Source organism: Microtus ochrogaster, chromosome 26 (assembly GCF_000317375.1).
Source record: "Microtus ochrogaster isolate Prairie Vole_2 chromosome 26, MicOch1.0, whole genome shotgun sequence".
Lineage (NCBI taxonomy): Eukaryota > Metazoa > Chordata > Mammalia > Rodentia > Cricetidae > Microtus > Microtus ochrogaster.
The window spans coordinates 3,365,239-3,386,846 of NC_022025.1; the positions used below are offsets into that span (position 1 = coordinate 3,365,239).

Here is a 21,608-nt window from a genome sequence, read left to right on the forward strand (position 1 = left end):
CCCTGCTCCCCTCCCACCCCCCCCTGCCAGTTTACTAAGGAGATGTACTCTACTTCCCCTTCTTTGGAGTATCCATATGTGTCCCTCTTATGGTTCTCCTTATTTCCTGTCTTCTCTGGGGCTGTGGACTGTTGCCTGGTTCTCCGTTGCTTTATTTCTAATGTCCACTTATGAGTGAGTACATACTGTGTTTGTCTTTCTGGGTCTGGGTTACCAGTCAGGATGCCCAGATTGGTTTATTCTAGGTCCATCTATTTTCCTGAAAATTTCAAGATGTCATTTTTTTTTTCTGCTGAGTAGAACTCTATTTTTTTTTGATGTACCACATTTTCTTTATCCATTCTGTGGTTGAGGGGCTTCTAGGTTGTTTCCAGTTTCTGGCTATCATGAATAATGCTGCTATGAACATAGTTGAGCAAATGTCTTTGTGGTATGATTGACCATCCTTTGTGTGTATGCCCCAAGAGTGGTATTTCTGCGTGTTGAGGCAGATTGATCTCCAATATTCTGAGAAATTGCCATACTGATTTCCAAAGTGTCTATGCAAGTTTGCACTCCCACCATCAATGGAGGAGTGCAAACTTAGTCACATCCTTCCCCTCAGAAGGAGAGCAAAGGGAATACAAATTGGAGAGGAAAAAGTTACACTTTCAATATGTGCAGATGATATGCTAGTATACATAAGTGATCTGAAAATCCTGCCATGGAACTTTTACAGCTGAAAAACACCTTCAGCAATGTGGCAGGATACAAGATTAACTAAATAAAATCAGTAGCCTTCTATAAATATGATAAGCAGTCTGAGATAGAAATCAGAGAAACGTCACCATTCATAATAGCCACAAATAACATAATATATCTTGGGGTAAATCCAACCAAACAGGTGAAAGGTCTGTATGACAAGAACTTTTAGTCTTTGAAGAAAGAAGTGGAAGAAGATATCAGAAAATGGAAAGATCTCCCATGCTTTCGATAGGTAGGATCAGCATAGTAAAAATGGCAGTCTTACCGAAAGCAATCTACAGATTCAATACAGTCTCCATCAAAATCCCAGCACAATTCTTCACAAACTTGAAATAAAAATACTCAATGTCATATGGAAAAACAAAAATCCTAAGATAGCCAAAACAATCCTATACAATAAAGGAACTTCTGGAGGCATCACAATCTCTGACTCCCAACTCTACTACAGAGCTACAGTACTGCAAACAGCCTGGTATTGGCATAAGAACAGACAGGAGGACCAATGGAACCAAAGACACAGATATCAATCACACACTTACGAACACAAAGTAACAAATAATATAAAATGGGAAAAAAGAAAGAATCTTCAACAAATGGTGCTGGCATAACTGGATATCAACATGTAGGAGAATGAAAATAGATCCATATCTATCACCATGCACAAAACTCAAGTCCAAATGGATCAAAGACCTCAACATAAAACCAACTACACTGAACCTCATAGAAGAGAAAGTGGGAAGTACACTTGAACACATTGGCACGGGAGACCACCTCCTAAATATAACCCCAGCAGCACACACACTATCCTTATTATTCTTGGGTTTTGTATGTTCATGCTGTTTCATATTTCCTGTATATTTTGTGTTAAGAATTTGTTGGATTTAACATTTTTTTTTAGTCTGATCCATTTATTTCCTGTATCCTGTCTTCATCGCCTGGGAATCTCTCTTTCATCTCTTTCATTCTGTTGGTTATGCTTACATCTGTAGTTCCTGATCATTTACCCAGATTTCTACTCCCAGAATTCCTTCCGTTGTGTTTTCTTTATTGCCTCTTTTTCAGTTTTCACGTCTTGAACCATTTCCTTCTCCTGTTTGTTTTTCCTTGGCTTTCTTTGCCTTTTTTTTTTTTATTTATGGGAATTCTCATGTCCTCTTTGAGTGCCTCTGTCAACTTCATATATCTGTTTTTAAGGTCGTTTTCTTCTACTTCATTTGCGTTGGAATCTTCAGGCCCTGATTGTGTAGAACCACTAGTTTCTGGTGGTGCCATATTGCTCTTTATGTTGTTGAGTGTGTTCTTACTCTGTCTCTACCCACTTCTTCCTCAAATGGGTGCAGGTAGGACCTGTGCTTCAGGGGGTTCGTCTCCCTCCCATTGTGCAGATGGGGCCTCTGGGTTAGTGGTTGCTCTTCCTCCAGGCACAAGATGGGGCTGCACCTCTGGTGGTCACTGATGTGGCTCTGGGGCAGCTCCAGATACAGGCAGTGCCAACGCTCTGGTGGTTGTTCTTCCTGGTATAGAAGGGACCATGGCTCCAATGGTCACAGATGCAGTGGGAGATGTTTGGGGCATGGGAGGCTGCTTCCAGGTCTATGGGGCTTCCAGGAGTGTGGGTGGGGCATGTTGTATGCCTGCAAGAGCTAGGACCTAGAGAGCAGGGCACTACAGCCGGGAACCCAGAACTCACCTGTCCTGGTGCAGTCAGGGCCAAAGTTCAGGTGCTCATAGATGTGGTGAGGAATGATTGGGTTGTGGGGAGGCTGCTCTCATGTCTCTGGGGTTTCGGTGAGTGGGGGTGGGGCATGGAATATGCCTCCAGGGGCTAAGGCCTAGCGAGTAGGGCTCTCCAGCTGGTAACCCAGATACTCATTTCTCCAGGTTCAGTCAATGCCAAGGTTTGGAAATCTTTCTAAATCCCCCGCCCCAAAAAAGAGCTATTATTTTTGTTTCAGGACTTCCCTTCATGTTGATTGCTCTGAAGTTTTATGTGGAAACAAAAAAGATACCACAGTGCATCTCACTAGGTCCATCTTTTCATGGTGGGATCTCAAGTCTTCTCAACTCTTCTCCTTTTTAATTCCTTAACTTTTTGTGTGTCTCTGTGTGTGTTTGTGTGTATTTTGTTGTGTTTGTGGTGTCTGTTTTCTCTTTAACTTGTAGAGAGACTACTGAACAGTTTTATGAAGTTGATCCCCATTTTAGATATGAAACATATGGCTCATGACTACAGATTTCCCGCACTCCCTGCCGCTGCTTGGTGTCTACCTTCTGACTGTTCACAAGTCATCACTGAATTTGCATTGGAATAATAATGAGTTGAACATCTTTAAATGCGAGACTTTGTTTTAAGCAATTTTCACAGATTATTTTATATGATATTCTCCCTTTCATCTTCTCTGTATTCTTTCTCTGTATAATTTAAATATCTGACTTTTTGGTTGTTTTTCAATCTTTATTTTCTTTGCTGTTTTTTTTTAATTTTATTTATTTATTTACTTATTGCTTCTCTTTTCCCTGAGCTCAGGATTAATGAATATTTTCTCATTTTTATGTTTTACGTATTGTACTTAAACTTTCTTGTTTTGAATTGTATGAATTTCTGGTATATCTTATCTCAGAATATCCCACTTATGAATCCTTTTCTCAAAGAGCAGCATGTTTTATCTACTGAAAATACTAACAGTACTATTCAATACTAGTGAAACTATTTGCCTTATGTTACTTATTTTTTCTTGTAGTTTGTTGTGGCTGCTATGTTTAATTTTAAAGACTTTGGTCAGATACTAGATATAGAAACAGGCCGACTGAGTTCTCTGAGTGTGTGGGTCGCTGGTAGACCCCAAACTTCAGCAAAATAATGAAGTGTTCCCTTTTATAGTGAAGCTCTGGATGTTGCTGCCTGTCTTCCCCACAGTGCTATTAGATTCCCAGTGTTCTGTATTTTTTTACATTAATTCTTTGAGAATGTCACACACTATATTTTGATCATTCTCATACACCCCTCCTCCAATTCATGTGTGATCTACTACCTTTCTTTACCCCCTCAACTTTGTGTTCCTATTTTTTTTTAAACTATGGAGTCAAATTTATGCTTTCGTGTAGTCTTGGGGTGTGGCTATTCACTATAGCTGGTCACAGAGAGTGTGAATACGGAATGCCCATGAAGAATACTGTGAAAATAGGTAGGGGATTGGACTACACTTAGTTATCCTTCTTTGGATGATACCTGATCTTAGTTTGACTTCTCAGTCTCCATACCCTGTCTGTGTTTAAGAAGGGCTTCTGTGTTAAAGGAGGTGGGAAGGGGATCTCAGGATTAAGGAGCTGCTGAGGACTTCTAGCCACCTCCATGTGTAGACTTTTTGTGTCTCGGTGTCACTACCTGCTGATACTTCTGTGTGTAAACTATTGCTTCTAGACTTTCTTCACTGACAGTGATACTTGTTCCTCTGCATTTTGCTGTGCTCTTCTAGCTGCTGTTTGTTTTGGAGCATCTAAAATGTGGTTATGTGTGGATTTGGCAGAGTATAAAGTAGATACATGTTCTGTTTGTCATCTTTATCTTGGAATCTTATAAAAGCTTGTGATTATATAAATCACTGCGTAATTGGTTAGTTTTGTTCGCATTAATGCTGTGAAGCATGTACCATTTTCCTGTTCATCAATTATTAATAGTTTATCAGATGTGACAAAGGTCACAGGAATGGAGATACTCAGATTAACAGTGATTACATTACCATCAAATCCTTAAAAATTTAGAGGCATAAACAAAATCCAAAGTGTGTCTTTATTAGGATTTTTCCTATTGGTAGACATATTTATCTTTGCTAATTGGTGTTTGTTATGACTTGTCTTAATGGTTGTGTGGTGGCAGTGTACACAGCAATATGCGTTCATGCTGTATAGAAGCAGCTGGTGGTCTGAATTTAAAACAATTATTCAAAATATATAGCCTTTTGGTTTTCCATCATTTATATACTTAACAACCTCTTTCTGGCTTCAGTATTTCGAGTTACATCCAGGTTCACCGAGTAATTTACTCTTTTCCAGCTGACGCCCACTCCAGTTTTCAGTCCTCAACAGATGCCCGTTCTTCGTCTGCATTTCGTAATTCAGGAACCAAAAAGCTAATGAGTCACGGCAACTATTTGCTAAGTGAAGACTTTCCATATGTGGGATTTTTTAATTTTTCCTTGATCTGTGACCTGCTTTCTAGCATGGAGCCCCAGTTAGCCTTCTCTGTTTCAGGAGCGTCTATAAGCTCAAGTCGATTTTCTTTTCTATCACTTCTTCTCTTTGTGGTTTTCTGGGCTAAAGTGTAGAAGCAGTGAGGATAGATAGTGTTGTAATCCAGTTAGAAATTTGAGACTATGTTCAAGGAAGCCATCTAAATCTGCCAATAACACAAAGTCAGATGGCAAGAGCCGTGGGGGAGAAAGTAATTATTCATGGAGTATTTATTAGAAGAAAACAAAAGACCAGTAATCTTTATTCATAAAAACAAATCAGAGCTCAGCCCATTGAACAGTACTGTGAGTTGACAGGCAGATTGTAAAGGGGTCAAAGGCCATTTGATCTTTCTTGTTTTCGATAATAACATCTGTAACAGGTAAATGGGCAGCTTTTCATCCTGAGGGCTGCAACAAGATTCTCATTTTACGTGCTGAATCCTAACATTTCCAGCAGGTAATTTCCAGTTTCATTTCAACACAGCAGAGAACGGCAGTGTGAATGTGTGTGCGCATGTGTGTGTATGCATATGTGTTTCAGAATACAGTATCTTTTCACTAAGCTACCTCAGAGAGTATGACAGACACAGAGAAAAGGTAACCATACCTCTTTTAAGTAAGCACTTGGTCTAGCTGCTGGAAATAATTCTTGGAGCTGTTACCACCTCCAAGATTGTCCCAGCTGCTGATTACCCACTTTGATGGTCACACTGTTCCCCTTTGGAGACTGGGGATCATGAGGGGTCGTGAGGGATTAAAGCCCTGACTCTGTTGGTGCACCCCGATGCCTTGGCCACCAGTATAGTTGGCTTCCTTTATCCCGGTCCATTCTTGCTCTTTTGTTTTGGTTCCATTTTTCCTTATATATTATTTTGTTCTGAATATACTTTATTCCAAACTATATAATGAACTTAGTATTCTTCTCTTTTCCAAAGAACCTCTCCATGCTGAAGAAGTAGAAATGCTAATTTACAAATAGATTTTAACCCTTCACTTTTCAAAGGGTGTGATACCCTTTTAAGATAAAATTAGTATATGGAATTCTGATTTAAGGATCCAAATATATGACACAGTACCGGAAAGTCCAAATATAGCAAGATTTTGAAGAAAAATTAATTTTGAAAAAAATTAATATAATGTGGCATTCTTTAAAACTTACTGATTTTATCATAGTTTTTTTAATTTTTTAAGAAATATAATTCAAATATAAATATATATATACACATTATATGTATTAATATCCTTTCTATGTTTTACCATATCACTAGTGAACAAAATATTGAGTAGGATTTGTCTGTTATCAAATATTATATTACTCTTTTCAGGAAGAGTATACGCATTGAAGAAAAATTAATTTTGAAAAAATTAGTATAATGTGGCATTCTTTTAAACTTACTGATTTTATCATAGTTTTTTTAATTTTTTAAGAAATATAATACAAATATAAATATATATACACATTATATGTATTAATATCCTTTCTATGTTTTACCATATCACTAGTGAACAAAATATTGAGTAGGATTTGTCTGTTATCAAATATTATATTACTCTTTTCAGGAAGAGTATACGCATTTTCTATCTGACTTGGACACGGCACGCCCCTTACTTAGCTAATGAGTTAGAGCCTCTCGCTTTTTTACAGCTTGGCCAATCCTCCTTACTAACATACTTCACATCACACATCCCTCACCCCAGAGGTTACAGTGCTACCAGGTGTTGTCTCTGAAGACATGTGATCCGTTCTCACATGCATGTAACCTGTGAATGTTTATGCACGTACATTTTATATATATTCTTATTGTGTGTTACCTGTACTTTTGGATTGTTTAAACACATAGATTCCAGATCAGAAGTATGTTTGTGTAGTGTACATTCCTAATTTTAAATGAACACATCCTGTGCATCCCATGTTTCAGATTTGGCATAATTGTGAAATTCCTAATAAAATTAATCTGAGCGATGATCATCTTAAGACATTTTAATACTCACTGTTTCTGCCTTTTTAACTTTCAGTAACCTCATTTTCTCACTGGGTGCCATAACTCGGCTTTATTATCACGAGCTTTTATATCCTGGGTGGTACCAAGTGTTCACTGTGTGAGCGGTCACTTCCTTTGCCAAACGTGTCTTCTGCTCATCTCCTTGGTAGAAATTATAGCCAGTTTCAGTTGATGAGTCTGGTGATTGTGCACCAAACCCACTAATTCGTTAGAGCCCGTTTACTCAAAACTCTCCAGAATGACTGTCTGAGATTATTTTTAGTATAACTTATTCAAGTTTGGATGCTGGTGCTGTGTTTTAAAAATTGGCAGAGGCAAAATTTCAAATGTGTGCACCCTGGAATCAGGAAAGGACAATATGAATTCTTCTGTAACTCAGCAGTGAAGTTTTATTCTTTTCCATGAAATTTTTTTCAACAAACTTTTTTTTTTGACAAATTGCACCCATTGAGAAAAGGAAGTGGTATCGTGAACTCCAATTCACTGACTAGATGTTGGCATCAGAAGTTAAATCTTATTATGGCATGCAATAGCATTGGTCAGTGCTTCTAGCCACCTCCAGGTTCATATTTAAAACACCAAGTATTCCTGCTAAGTATGTCTCGTGCCTGGGAAGGGTTTTATTGTTGGCAGTGTTGCAAGGATCTAAACTTTAAGTAAAAAAGAAGGAAATCATGGTTTCACTATATTTAGGCTATCCTGGGCTATACAGTGAGACTCTGCCTCATGCAACATAAAGCAAAACTAAGAATAAAAACGTGAGGGAAAAAGTGCGAGATCTTTGCCTAAAAGTACACATGCTTCACATACACCACAGAGGTAGTGTGAGTTACTCCCTGCACCTCCTAAAAGTACATATGCTTCACATACACCACGGAGGCAGCGTGAGTTACTCCCTGCACCTCCTAAAAGTTCATATGCTTCACATACACCACGGGGGCAGCGTGAGTTACTCCCTGCACCTCCTAAAAGTTCATATGCTTCACATACACCACGGGGGCAGCGTGAGTTACTCCCTGCACCTCCTAAAAGTTCATATGCTTCACATACACCACAGGGGCAGCGTGAGTTACTCCCTGTACCTCCTAAAAGTTCACATGGTTCACGTGCACCACAGGGCAGCATGTGTTACTCCCTCCACCGTGGCCATAGCAGACATCTGCAGACTTGACTTCCTGAAAAGCTTTTTCTAACATGCGTCATTGTGCATTGTGTGTTACTCCAGCAGGAAAATACATTTTTTACTTCATTTTTTTTCCTAGAAACCTCTCATTCAAGAGAGTTTCGGTTAATCCTATTTTGGAGTTTGCGGCCCATGGGCTTTCTTCCCCAGATAATCAGGCTTCATAACTAGACTAAGAATTCTCCAGTATTTGGGAAAATTTTAATAACATTGCTTCTAATGTGCCCTTCTCTGCTGTCTTGGGAAAGCTTCCCGGAAGTGTTACAAGCAGAGGAAGTGTGTGTGAGCTTATGCATGTTTCCCTTCAGTTGTGCAGAGGCAGAACTTGTGCTTTCATTTGTATCTCCCATAGTTGTTAGCAAATTCCTATGTAGTGAAGATGTTTTACTCATCTTTGGGAGTTTTATGATCTTTTACTTGTTTATAATGCCCTGGAAGACTGATACAGACTTTCAGGTGACTTGCCAAAAAAGCAAAAACAAAACAAAACAAAAACCAGAACAGCAAAGTGTAATTGTTTAATCCTTTCCTTTTCTCATAACGTGTCCTAAAATTAGTATTTTTAAAATTAAAAATTATACACTCTTGAAGCTCTCTGCAGTGCCATTCATTTTCTGAGCTACATGCCTCTGTATGACAAGCTCCCGCGTGAGTGCTGTCCTCCCCCAGAGCAAGCCACTGGAGAGCCTCTCCTGCTCATTCTTGTAGCCTTCGAGCTATCCATGCTGGGCGTGGTAGATAGGTGCTGTCGCTTTGGCACTTGGCAAAGTGAAACGCCTGAACTATATGGAGAGTTCCAAGCCAGCCTGACAACAATATGATGGCTTGTCCCCCCAAACTCCCAACAACAACACATCCAAACCAAAATAAATTCCAGACTAGCCACATTGTTTACCACGGTCTTCTCTTTCTGGCCTTGGTCTCTTCTCGCCACCCCCTGTTTTCTCTCTGTTTCAAATTCCGCTTGCTTATTGTCACTTTCACTCCATAATTTTATGATCTTCCATATTTCCAAGAGGGTAGGTCCAGAGAGTGTGTTCAGAATTAAGATAGTCTTGAGTACTACTCCAGATCCGTTTGTTTTGCACGTGTATGTGTGTGTACATGTGTTTCCATGTGTGAGCGCATCTGTGTGGGGACACATGTACAACATACGTAAATATTCATTTGGAGGCCAGCCGTGTCTTCCTCTGCTTTCTTTCCCAAGTCAGTATCTCTCACCAAACACAGAGGTAGCCAGTGCAGCTAGTCCAAACAGCCGGCCTGCTCCAGGATCCGAGACTGCTTCCCATTTGGGAAGAGATAGGCTTCCAAGCTTACCTGACTTTTTTATGTGGGTGCTGGTGATTTGAACTCAAGTCGACATGCTTACCTGGCCAGCATTTTATCCACTGAACTCTCTCCCTCTTCTTCTATGTGAGCTTTGACAGCTCTCACATGGGAGCTGGTCTGGGAAGAGATGCATAGCTCAGAGAATCAACTATACCTCAGTGAGCTTCACGTGTGTATAATCTTTAATTTTAAAAATAATTAGTTTTAGGATACACTATGAGAAAAAGAAAAGAGTAAATAATTTTAACTTCTTTTTGTTTCTTAAATTTTTATAGTAACTCAATGTTTAGTATTTTCCATTATCTTGTGTATTTATTTATTTATTTATTTATTTATTTATTTATTTATTTATTTATGTATTTATTTTTACAAACTCAACCTTGTCTCAAAGTACCATGACCATTTTTAGAAAGGGATTATTTAGGCTGATCCCATTCCCTCTTCTGACGTGACTCTGGCTGTATCACCCCTGATCCACACACTGGGCAGCCTTTTCGTCCCCTGGCTTAGGAGAGCACATTAAGTACAGTTTCGTACACTTTCCCCAGATTTCCTGGGTCGTCTCCAAGCTGTACATTGAGTGTGTTTAATTTCAAAGAAGAAGATGGTTTCCCTATGAAAGTTCCAGAACTCTCCTGTAGATACAAATGCATTTGAGTTGACGAATTAGCTTTAGCAATATTGGAGCTGCTGAAGATACAAACTATTGGAACGTGCAATCTGCATTCCTTTTGTGAGAGAAAAATGGCTAATACTTTTCTGTATGATGTTATTCCCAGAAGTCAAATAGTAAGTATTTTGTTTTAATGGAAGGGACATTTAAGGTTGCTGGTTTTGCATGCTGGGAATGTGGTTGGAAATTCTGTTCGCGCACCCGCCCCAGGCTGCTCGTGCATCTTGGACAGAAATGACAGCTGAAAGCAGTTAGGCAGAATTATGGACAGTCACACATAGGCTTATTATTACCACAAAGGAGGAGAAAATGTTAAATGATTAAAAAGAAACGTGTAATTCAATTAGAAGTAAACTGTTCCACACTGGTTATTACTGAAGAATTTTTGTGTAGCATAATCTGCTTTTGTCCTAATTACTTTTACCCTCCCTAGGGAGTATGTGTGTGGTTTATTGAGAGAATTTCAAACATTTCCTGTGTGGTTTTAAAACAGATAAAAATAAAAGAGTCTGAAAATAGACTTTGTGACATTTGAAATAAGTTTGTGCAGAAATAGTGACATATTTTAGAATAATATCTTTGCTTATATCAGGATATATAGATTGGAAGGCCATGTTGTCTCTTGTAATGTCACCAGAAGCACAATACTTCAGTTATAATGAGAACCTCAGAGGAAAGAGGCGCTACCTCTGTACTCATTTACACATGATTGTTTTGTTAAGGACGGTGGGGAGTTATAATGCATTAGTGCTGTAGCCTGAGTAACAGTTGATTGCTTGCTTAAAGTTGACCTAGTGCCACAGTTTACCAAATAAAAGTCCTTTCTTATACATAGTGGGCGCAAGCTCCCTTTGTTAGATGCCTGGGTGCCTCTGGTTTTGTCTTCAATGCTGTGGGTTGAACTTTCTTTTCATTTCTCTTCATTAATGAATGATTCTTCTGTTTTGGAACTCGCAGCATTATGATTTGATTAGCTGTGATTTAGGACTGAAATAAGAGAGTGCTGTTGAACTTCACAGGGAAAAAGACACTTTCAGTCAATTTAAACCTACGGGCTGCAGGTAAGAGCAGTTTGAGCCTAACTGCTCAGTAATTTGATGTTTTAATTCTTGCAGCACTCTGGGCTGTTTAAAATTGAGATTTTTGCCTTGAGGAAAATGCTTCTGATTGCTGTGGAAGAAAGGAGTGTTCCCTTCTATCAGTTTTCTTCCCTCCTGTGGAACAGTGACAGTTCCCCGGGGAGTTGTGTGAGGGCCATGAACTGAGGTTAGAGAGATTTAAAAGGTTACATAGTCTTCCAAAGTTCATAGCCATTGTGAAAGTACTGTTTTAATTTCACTCTGACCTTCGGATAGCATGCCAAAAAATTGTAATCTATCTTGTTCTTTTCCTATTGCTGGTACCAAATATCTGTTTGGAAGTAACTTAAGGGAGGGAAGGATTTATTTTGCAACCCAGTTGTAGAGATACACTTCCTCTATGGCAGGAAGACATAGCGGGCTGTGAGCTGGATGGTCATATTGCCTCTCCTGTCAAAAAGCGGAGAGATAGATGGTAGTGTTCATCTGGCTTCCTCTTTTTTACCATTTTTATTTAGTTAGAACATCATCCCAAGGGATGCCACCCACTTTCCGCATAGGTCTCTGGAAACACCCTCCTAGCCGTGTCTGGGTACGATCTCACTGAGGATTCTATTCTAATCAACTGACAATGATAATTAATCATCACGGTTTGGAAAAAGTTACAGGGTTTCATGTCCTAGACATGGCATAGTGTTAAGGGTGCCCTTAGTCAGTCACTACAATTACCAGCTTTGGCACACTCAGAATTATTGTGATTGCTTTAAACTTGGGACCACATGAGATACCACTGAAGAGTGAATAATAGCTCTTTTCCTTTAGAAAATTACAGTGTGTTTATTTGCAGTGTCTCGATCTCGTATAATCAAGATTACCATTTAGAGGTTCTCTTGCCTGGATGAAGAGAAGGTGCCTAGACTCAGACTTGGTTGTGGAATAAGAAGGTTTTCAAACACTCCAAGGTTAGTGAGGGAGAAGAGGGCCTTATATTTGATGCCCCAGTTTACCTATCTTAGCCATTAGTTCCTATGTGCTTCAATGAGTTTTTGTTCATGTTATATGCCATTAATTTCATAATAGAGTTCTAACTGAGCTTTGGTGATTAAACACAGAATTAATCCATGTATTCAGAACACAGAAATTCTGAATTAGTTTTTAACCCCTCTAATTCCTCCATATTCTTATGCTTACGACACAGATTGTTTTTCTTCTCACTGTTATAGGATTTTACTAAGTGTGAGTATGCTGACTTTCCTCTCTCTGTCAAGTGGAAAGTTAAATCAACAGTGTAAATGCTATGGAAGCTTTTCTTAATGTAATTTCAAAATGATGGGTTCTGTTGGTTATCCTCTCCGGGATCTTTATTTTTAGCCTAGATGCTTAAAATTAGGACTGCGCTATTTTCAGTCCCGTCTTTTGGCAGTGCTTCCAGTGAGCGCCCGAATTTGCTGACAAATACTTAGGATTGCAAGTGAACAGAAACAGACATGTACACTTGGGAAGGGGCTTTGTTCATCTAACGAGGGAAGTCCCTTCTGTAAGCCCAGGACATTCAAAAGCAGAATTACCCTGAAGCACGTAAGGACTTTTGAGTAGGAACTTTGATTATTTGGAGCCAACCACTGAAACCTGAATTCATAAAGAGTAAGCTAGAATAAAAAGATCCATAAATCCATAATGAATGCTGGGCCAAGCTTCACAGTTGAAGAGAATCATTTCTGCCAGTGGAGAATGGGCAAAGAGAATGGGCAACTCTTCGTGTCTGAGGCTGCCAGAGGTCCACTAGCTTCCTCAGCACTGTGAAAGTGCATTGTTTTCTGGCCCCTGAGCCAGGCCAGATTAAAAAAGACAAAGTGATGGAACCTGGAAAAAAACAGACTGTGGAGTGTTGTAGTCTAGCAGAGACTTCTTCTGAGCTAGGCCTCATCACTGACCAGCATATGACCGATGGCAGTCATTGTGACTTGAAAGTCTGCATGTGGCTTAAATTGACCAAGACTCTGCCGGAGAGTTCATGGAGTGAAGCCCTTTCATTTTCTGTGGTCTCTCCATACCTTGCATTTTATAAAGCACAAATTCTCTCCTGCCTTCTAATTTGATCCAGCCATGAGAAATTGTATCAGGATGAGCTGCAGATTCCGTATCTCACAGATGCTTTTGTTGTGAACATTTAGTCTTCATTGTGTTCTCATTTCAGCTCTTGTCTCTGATTCCTTCCCCTAGAAATGTTCCCGGAGCAGTCAGCAGTAATGGAGGAAAAGATAGCTAGGTGGGGACTAGATCTTTAGAGCCAAAGTCTTCACTTCCTCTGTTTTTCTTTGTGGTCTATCAATCTCACCACACTTGGAACCACCCACTCCCTTGAAGATTGATCTGAAGTTCCTAGGCATCAAATATAGACCTGTCAGACAGAAGCATCTGTAGTGCTTCTGAATGGCATTGTTGTGAAGATGAGCAGCAGTGATGTGGCAAACGTGACTGGGGAGAGGGAGAGCGAGGGCAGGGAAGAAGAGATCCCAGTGCACACAGTTCCGGAGACTGTAGAGGGCTGAGTTCTTGATGGACAGTCAGCAGGGAGCTGTGCTCCAAGTGCCCCTTAAATTTGGAAGACATTGCCAGAGAGCAGGCCGGAGGATCTGAGAGCGTCAGTTTGCACTGGCCACAGAAACTCCTGCTCAAATCTGAGTTCTGATTCAAGGGAAAGATGGAAGCACTGACAAGCAACTGGTGATGTCATTATTTAGCTCCCGATTTCCACAGCAGTCCAAAGCATAAAGGCCACACGACCCAGAGCTGACGAAAGAAGTTAAAGGAAGATTTAATGAAATTTGTAATTTTGCTCCATCTGATTCAGCCCTAGGCAGAATGCTCCATTTAGAAAAAGGGGAGCAGTGTAGACTACAGTAATGGGAAGGAATCTTGGGAAACAGGAAGGGGGAAATAAACAGCTCTTAGTGTCGGTAGACCTGTTTGTGAAACACCAACACTATACCGGACAGCAGAGTCTGGCCTGTCAGTCCTGCTTGTCCCTCATGGACTCAAGATTCTTCGGTTTCTCGATCCTGATCACTCAGAACAATCTAAGACCCATGGTGTATACACTGGGTCACTCAGAGTGCTTGAGCATGGAGAGCAGGGTAGTGTGAAAGAGAACGTGTGTGCAGAGCAGCGTCAAACGTAACCGCGAAAGGCTACCACACAGAGAGTGGTATAGTGTGAAAGAGAACGTGTGTGCAGAGCAGCGTCACACGTAATCGTGAAAGGCTACCACACAGAGAGTGGTATAGTGTGAAAGAGAACGTGTGTGCAGAGCAGCGTCACACGTAACCGCGAAAGGCTACCCCATGAGAGTAGCTTTTTTTCCTTCTCACTAGATTTTTATTCCATGTTTTGTTTCAATCCTTCCAAATGCCCCTCCCTAATTTAAACACAAGACAGAACTTCATGACCATCCTCATCACTAATATTATCTATTGTGCACTGGCATTCTGGAACCAGTGTGGGTGTTTGCTCACTGTTTTCACAGACAGAAGTCTGAGGCAGGTGTGCTGATCACGTCATCACACAGAGGAAGGGATGTGACCGTGAGAGGTTGTGTGGCCTGCACAAGGTGACATGGCTCCCACAGCTCTGTGTGTGTGTGTGGGGGGGTGATGTCCATGCACACATGCCCACAGACCGGGTTTCTGTGTCCTATGTGTAAGGAAATATGGACTTAATCATTTAAAGTCTTTGCCAACATACCAAAGATATATTGTTTAAAGTATAAAATAAGTTTAAGGGCTTGGCTAAAAAAGATCTCATTTCCTAAGAACTCGTATCTGGAAAAACCTCTCCTGCAGTTCATGATGCTGGTTACAGGGCAGACATAAACAGGTCATCTGCATTCCCTGAGAATCAGGACTTTTTGCTTCATTTTGACTATGTTTTATTTCTCCTGTCTTTTTTTTTTCATTTTAAACAAGATTCACAAATACTTTATTTTTGAGCAGATGAAAACAATTGAGAAGTCATAAAAATTCCACAACAGTTAAACAATATTAGAGCAAACCCTTTGTTATATTTGTAATACAGAATCACCATAATGTCCTGTATGTAATGTCCTAAGAGTTTTCTGGCACCACCAACACCCCACCCCTTTCCTTGTTGATCTTGGATCAGATTAGCAGATACTTAGCTCTTCCTTCATTCCTAGTGTTTCTCCTGTTCGAGCTTGCTTGGTTGGTCTGTCAGCTCAGAATTGAGTCCTGCTACCTTGTATGATAATTTGTGGGATTGCAGTGCTTCTGTGACTGTCAGGTTTAGTTCCCCTCCTGTGCCTCTGTCTGGATCGACCCCGCTTTTTAGAGACTGGTTGGAAAGCAGGAAGTTTCTGTGTTTTGTAGTAATTTGCTTATCTTACTTTCAAGTCTGAAGGACTCTGCACCAAAGTCACCTGAATTTACTTTTTTTTTTTTTTTTTTTTGGCAGTAGGGCAGGGTATAGCTCTTTAGTTCTCATTTCTCTCAGTCCCCCCTCCACATACACAGAGGGTTTCCCTAAAGTTTTTAAGCCTGTCCTACTCTTGTAGACCAGGCTGGTCTTGAACTCACGGAGATCTGCGTGTGCTGAGATTAAAGGAGTGCACCATCACCTGGCTAGTTCTCTTTTCTTACAGAATGAGATGTAGTAATTTACTGGTTTTAGAAAAAAAAAGTTAATTGTTATCTAGATGTGAAATATATGAATAAATGATGTTTGTAGTAGTTGGTCGGTTGTGCTACAGCCATACTGTATTTTAAAATCGTGCATCTTTGACACATCATATTTCTCCTTTGTGTTCAGAGACAGTCTTGCTGTATAGTCCAAGCTTGCCTCACGTTGTTCATGTCTTAGTGGAGTAGGAATACCATAGAATGCCATCTGTATAGTCCAAGCTTGCCTCACGTTGGTCATGTCTTAATGAAGTAGGAACATCACAGAATGGCATCACACGGAGGTCTCCCTTTTCTGATTCTCGGTGTTGATTATATCTTGGCCAAATCTTCTACTTTAAAAGAAGTCAGATTTTCCAAGGTTGATTGATTCACTTCATTGTGTTACTCAGAAAACAGGCTTTTCATCTCATTCTTTCAGGGGCGGCAAGTACTAATAGCACAGTGCTGCTCTGGTTAGGACTCCTCTGACAGATGGGACCAGAGTGGTGTGTATTTGAGAAGAAAGATCACAGAACAAGGCTGAAAGCCGTAAGGAATCCAGTCTACTCTAACAGCTTGCTATCACCCAGATACAATGGCATATGTTTGTAATTCTATCACTTTAGAGAATTTCTAACTCAAATCCAGTGTAGGCTACATGGTGAGATCCTATCTCAAACAAAATGGAAAAAAACAACAACAACAACAAAAAAAACCCAACCCCAAATCTCTTTTGCAGATCTACTCAGGGCCCTTCAAGAGCTATTTTTATCCCTTCCAGTGACACAGCCACAATGGCTTCATGACCTCCCCCTCGCCTCCACCTCTCTGAAACCTCAACAGCCTAGCACCATGTCCTTTGAAGCAAACTTCTAACACACGAGTCCTTTGGTGAAAAAAGAACTCTGAAAGCACATCCAACCACAGCAGACACCGTCAGTGTGACTGGACGTATCTTCTATGCGTCCCAACCACAGCAGGCACCGTCAGTGTGACTGGACGCATCTTCTGTGCGTCTGTGCATCCCAACCACAGCAGTCACTGTCAGTGTGACTGGACCTATCTTCTGTGCATCCATCCACAACAGGCACTGTCAGTGTGACTGGACGCATCTTCTGTGCATCGCTCTGCTTGTCGTGTGTTAAATATTAAGCCACTTTGGTACTATTCTTATCCTATGTATCTTATACCACATACATACACACACACGCGCACGCACACACACATGCACACACACTGTATGCATAACCTGATAGGTTAAAAGTTTTCCTATACAGTTTTACTTGTTCTTCAGAAAGCAAAGTACTTAATTTTCTCCTTTCTGAAGTTGATGTTAGCTTAGCTACATTTGAAAGAATGAGAAAGTAAATAATAAAAACCTTCAGCTTTAGATCAAGATGAATCCTCAGTGTCTTAAATGCTTGAAATAAAACTTTCATATAGTTATTCCGGAAAAGCCCCACGGACCCACTGTAATTATATTTTGAGTTTGTTTTAATGAGCTTATCTTATATGTATGTATGACTCTGTATGTTTATGTCCTCTGTGTGTCAGCTGTCTGGATCTCATAGATCATAATTTCCAAATTAAATAGTTCCAATAGCATGGAGTTTGACTGATCCTTGACCCCCTGTGTGGTTCGAGATGGAAGATGGTTCCAGATGTAAGAATGCGTATCGACTTGCTCCTCTGCCCACTGTCATCTGTCTTTGGATGGGCTCAGCTTTCTCAGAACTGATTTCTCCAATGGGCTATCTGGGTTGTCTGGAGGACATTCTGCCCCGTGCTGAAGTGGGGGTCCTTACAGGGTGCCGTGACAGGATGATCTGCCTTCTGCTGTGGTGCTCGGCTCTCCCGTCCACAGCCACTTCATTCTTTCCATCTCCTCGGTGACTAACCTAAGTGCAGGGCATCACACGGGCAACAGAAGCTCAGCATGAAGGGCGAGGCTACTCTGCCGTGTGGGTCATAAGCGGTTGCCGTCTGATGTCCACTCAAATTCCAGTCACAAATCTGAATTGTAGATATGATGATTACAGCAAGATCCTTGAATGCTTTATGAAACCTGCAGACCCTTAGTCACCCAAGCCAAACGGACACAGAATCACTTGAGCACACATTTTGTCTTGTCAGTTAGGTGATGCCTTACAGTAAGAGAGCAAACAGTTGAGAAAACTGGTGCTTTGAGAAAGCTTTGCGCTGTTCTCCATATAAAGATGAGTGAGGTAGAGAGAGGCACTGTTATTGGCATGCTAACTGCTCATACTTGAGACATAACTGCTTATTATCTTAGTGCTTTAACGCACAATTGTCTTTTTAAAGTTTTACTTTGACTATGTTTTTGTTAATTTATAATTTGTATTTAAACATGGTCAGTTCTTGAAGACTAAAAAAATATTTGTATGTATACATGTGAAAATTCCAGTTGTTAATTTCACTGTCGTGGTTTCGAGTGTTTTCAACTCACATAAAGTAGATAAGAACTTAAATTCATTTGTGAAAAACTTGTGATTAGAGTTTTGTTGTGCGTCAGGATATATAGTCAGTGAGGAAATTGACACTCAACAAACTATAAACATGTATTTGTTTTAATGCATACATGTTTGACATAAACCTAAAGATGATGGTGGTTCTATTGCGGTTAAAATGGGGAGTGGTGGAGCATGCAATTGCACACCCTAAAAATCCATTCGCTTGTCCTCTATTTGTTTTCTCTAGGAGGTAATGGTGACTTTGAAGTAGAAAAATATTGATCCATTTTTTTATAGCCAGAGGGATATTAATACATTTCCACTTTTTTCCAGCACACTGATTTATGTCAGTACATGGACAAGCATCCCGGAGGACTCCATCCAGAGAACGTGAAGGTAGGAAAGGGGATGTGAGGGCCAAGGGTTCACATTCTTCATGTGGAGTTTTGAGCTCAAGACGAACATCTCTATGATCATTTGAAAGTTTTTTTTAAAAAAATCTTATGTATGTAGGACATCAAATTAAAAAGAATTAGTTGTTATTTTAGTTGGTGGAATTAATAGTGTTTCAATGTTAAATAGTTTTACTATAAAAGCATTTAGATTGTTTTCTGTACTTTCTGGTCACTTTTTCATATTATCTTTTATACAATAATTTACATGATAATTTCAGTAACTGAGTTAAAAGAGTGTTTGTGATATATAAGCTGAGAGTATTTGCTCAAGTTTTAGCAATAAAGAATATATGCTTTGTTTTTTCTTTAGATGCTTACTGTATTCTACTCTTCTTGAGTTTTTAATCTTGGTTTAAAGGATGTTTTCATGAAATGCAAAAGATGAGAAAAAACTGACTAAAATGCAGAGGTTTATTGATTTGTATAATTAATGTATTCAACATTTTCAACATTGTGCTAAAATAAAATATCAGTTTCAAATAGAAAAAAAAAAGGAAGGAAGGAAGAACCACACCAGCAAAGGAAGATGGTGGGTGCTGGTGGAGTAACAGTTTGAAATTTTTGATGCAAAATTATTTGCAACCTGGCACTACATCCCGACCATCACGTGAAGAGTGAGGGTAAACTGTAGTCATGCCCAGGATAGTGCTAGCACCACAGAGATGTGATCCATTTGCATCCCTCATTTCACAGAAAATAAACATCACGGTGACTGAGATTGAGACATTTGTTAAAGGACCTTAGTTCTGTGTTGAATGTTTATTTTCCTGTGGCACAAAATTAATACATTAAATTACTGTTGGTAGCTGTGTTATGACTTTATTAACAATTGGCCATATAGGTTTATTCCCATTTTTAATTTTTTTGGGGGGGGGGGGGTTCGAGACAGGGTTTCTCTGTGGTTTTGGAGCCTGTCCCGGAACTAGCTCTTGTAGACCAGGCTGGTCTTGAACTCACAGAGATCCGCCTGCCTCTGCCTCCCGAGTGCTGGGATTAAAGGCGTGCGCCACCACCGCCCGGCTATTCCCATTTTTATATTGAAGATAATAGTGTTCTCTTTTCTGAAGTTACAAAACATTAGAAACTGAACACAGTGAGTTTGAATGCCCTGTGTTCTGGCATCTGACATGCAGACCACGGATGCTGACAGCTGCATTTCCTTGGGAGGCCACTCACCTATTTATATGTTGGCTTTTCCTCACTGTTTGTTAAGAGACAAGTCACTCCTCCAGGGTTACAGTTAGGATTTACACTGCACGTGAAATTAGTCTCAAAGATGTCTGACAATGGCAAGGTGACAGATGTCCCATTGGTATTTCTGTTCGATGTATTAACATATTCTTTCATGTGGTGATATTTATTGTCACTTAAGCCTATGAACACAAAATGAAAATCATAATAATAATATTTACTAAGATTATAACTGTTCATAATGCTGTGTTGGAGATTGATTAAGAGAAAATCATTTGAACTAAAACCAAGACACTGAAAGAGTTCTACATTTTTAGAAGATTTGAAAATGAGGTGAAATGTTATTATCTTTAAAGAGTATGTCCTGGACTGTTAAGATGGTTCAGTGAATCAAAGAACTTGTCGGGCACAGGCTTGTTGACCTACTTAGAATCCCAGAATCCTGGAATGGAAGGACAGCACACACTCCAAACTTTGTCTTCCACACCCCTGCTGTAACGAACATGTTCTCACATTAACATACAATTTGCACATAATAATAACAGTAAAACATTTAAACCAAAATATGTACTGAAAGGCTGTGTCTTTTTAACTCATCTAATGCTCAGTGTCTGGCTCAACCTGTCAGATGTCATCAAATGATCACAAGATAGTGCTCGGTATGTATTATGGTTAAAAAAAAAAGAGAAGTGAAATGATCAAATTCTTTTGCATACAGATTTCTCGGTTTGCAGCTTGACAATGTGTAGAAATGTTTTAGACATTTATCTTAAATTTACATACTCTCTTTGTTTTTACTTCTTCCATATTTGTTTGTTATAAAATGTCAACGTCAGGATAGGGAAATGGCTCCGTGGGCAAAAGCACTTGCTACCAAGCCCAGGCACCTGAGTTCCATGTCTAGGACCACCGTGGTGTAAGGAGAGAGCAAGCTCTCAAACACACAATGTCACACTTGCCATCCCCCATAAACATACGTACCAATAATATAACTGATAAAGCCAATACACTTGTGAATTGAGGGGATTTTTCTTTGTTTGATTTGGGCAGAATTTCAGGTACCACAAGCATAATATGTTGTGGGGGAACAGAGAAAAAGAAGGGGCATCTGGACTGCCCTGTGCCCTCCAACCCTGCAGGAGCACCTGAAACATTTTAAGTTCATTTGGTACTAATTTTAAGCGAAAAATTTGTGGAAGTTTTATTGTTTCTGTGTAGCATTCCTGGTAAGTACTGGAATAAGTTCAAGAAAATTAGTCAGTATTAACTAAATTTCCCAAACCGTGCTGCTGCTTAAATTGCCTGCAGAATGTGTCTGTTATTAATATGGCATTCTGAAACAAATGTTAACTCTTAACTAATAGTTCATTTCTAAGCATTATATACATTTTTGACAAATGAGTAATTTCAGCAATTAGTTACCAAGAGGATGATTTTAAACCTGATGTTAAAGCCTGAGGGCAGGGCCTTATTATAAATATTTATGATGATTAAAGACATAGCGACCCATTTCTACAGCAAGGAAATTGGCATGTGGGAACTTCTTAGCTTTCTTGGATACTACATATT

General features: G+C 39.7%; 1 protein-coding gene across 5 annotated transcripts in view; it reads left to right on the forward strand.

Moving 5' to 3' along the window:
• Positions 1–21,608, forward strand: part of Cdk14 (cyclin dependent kinase 14) — a 534,756-nt gene that overhangs the window by 249,697 nt on the left and 263,451 nt on the right. For all 5 annotated transcript variants that reach the window (XM_005358306.2, XM_026784636.1, XM_026784637.1 and 2 more), the window contains one exon: positions 18,727–18,789. In XM_005358306.2, the coding sequence (XP_005358363.1) occupies positions 18,727–18,789 (63 nt within the window). The remainder of the gene's footprint in view (positions 1–18,726; positions 18,790–21,608) is intronic.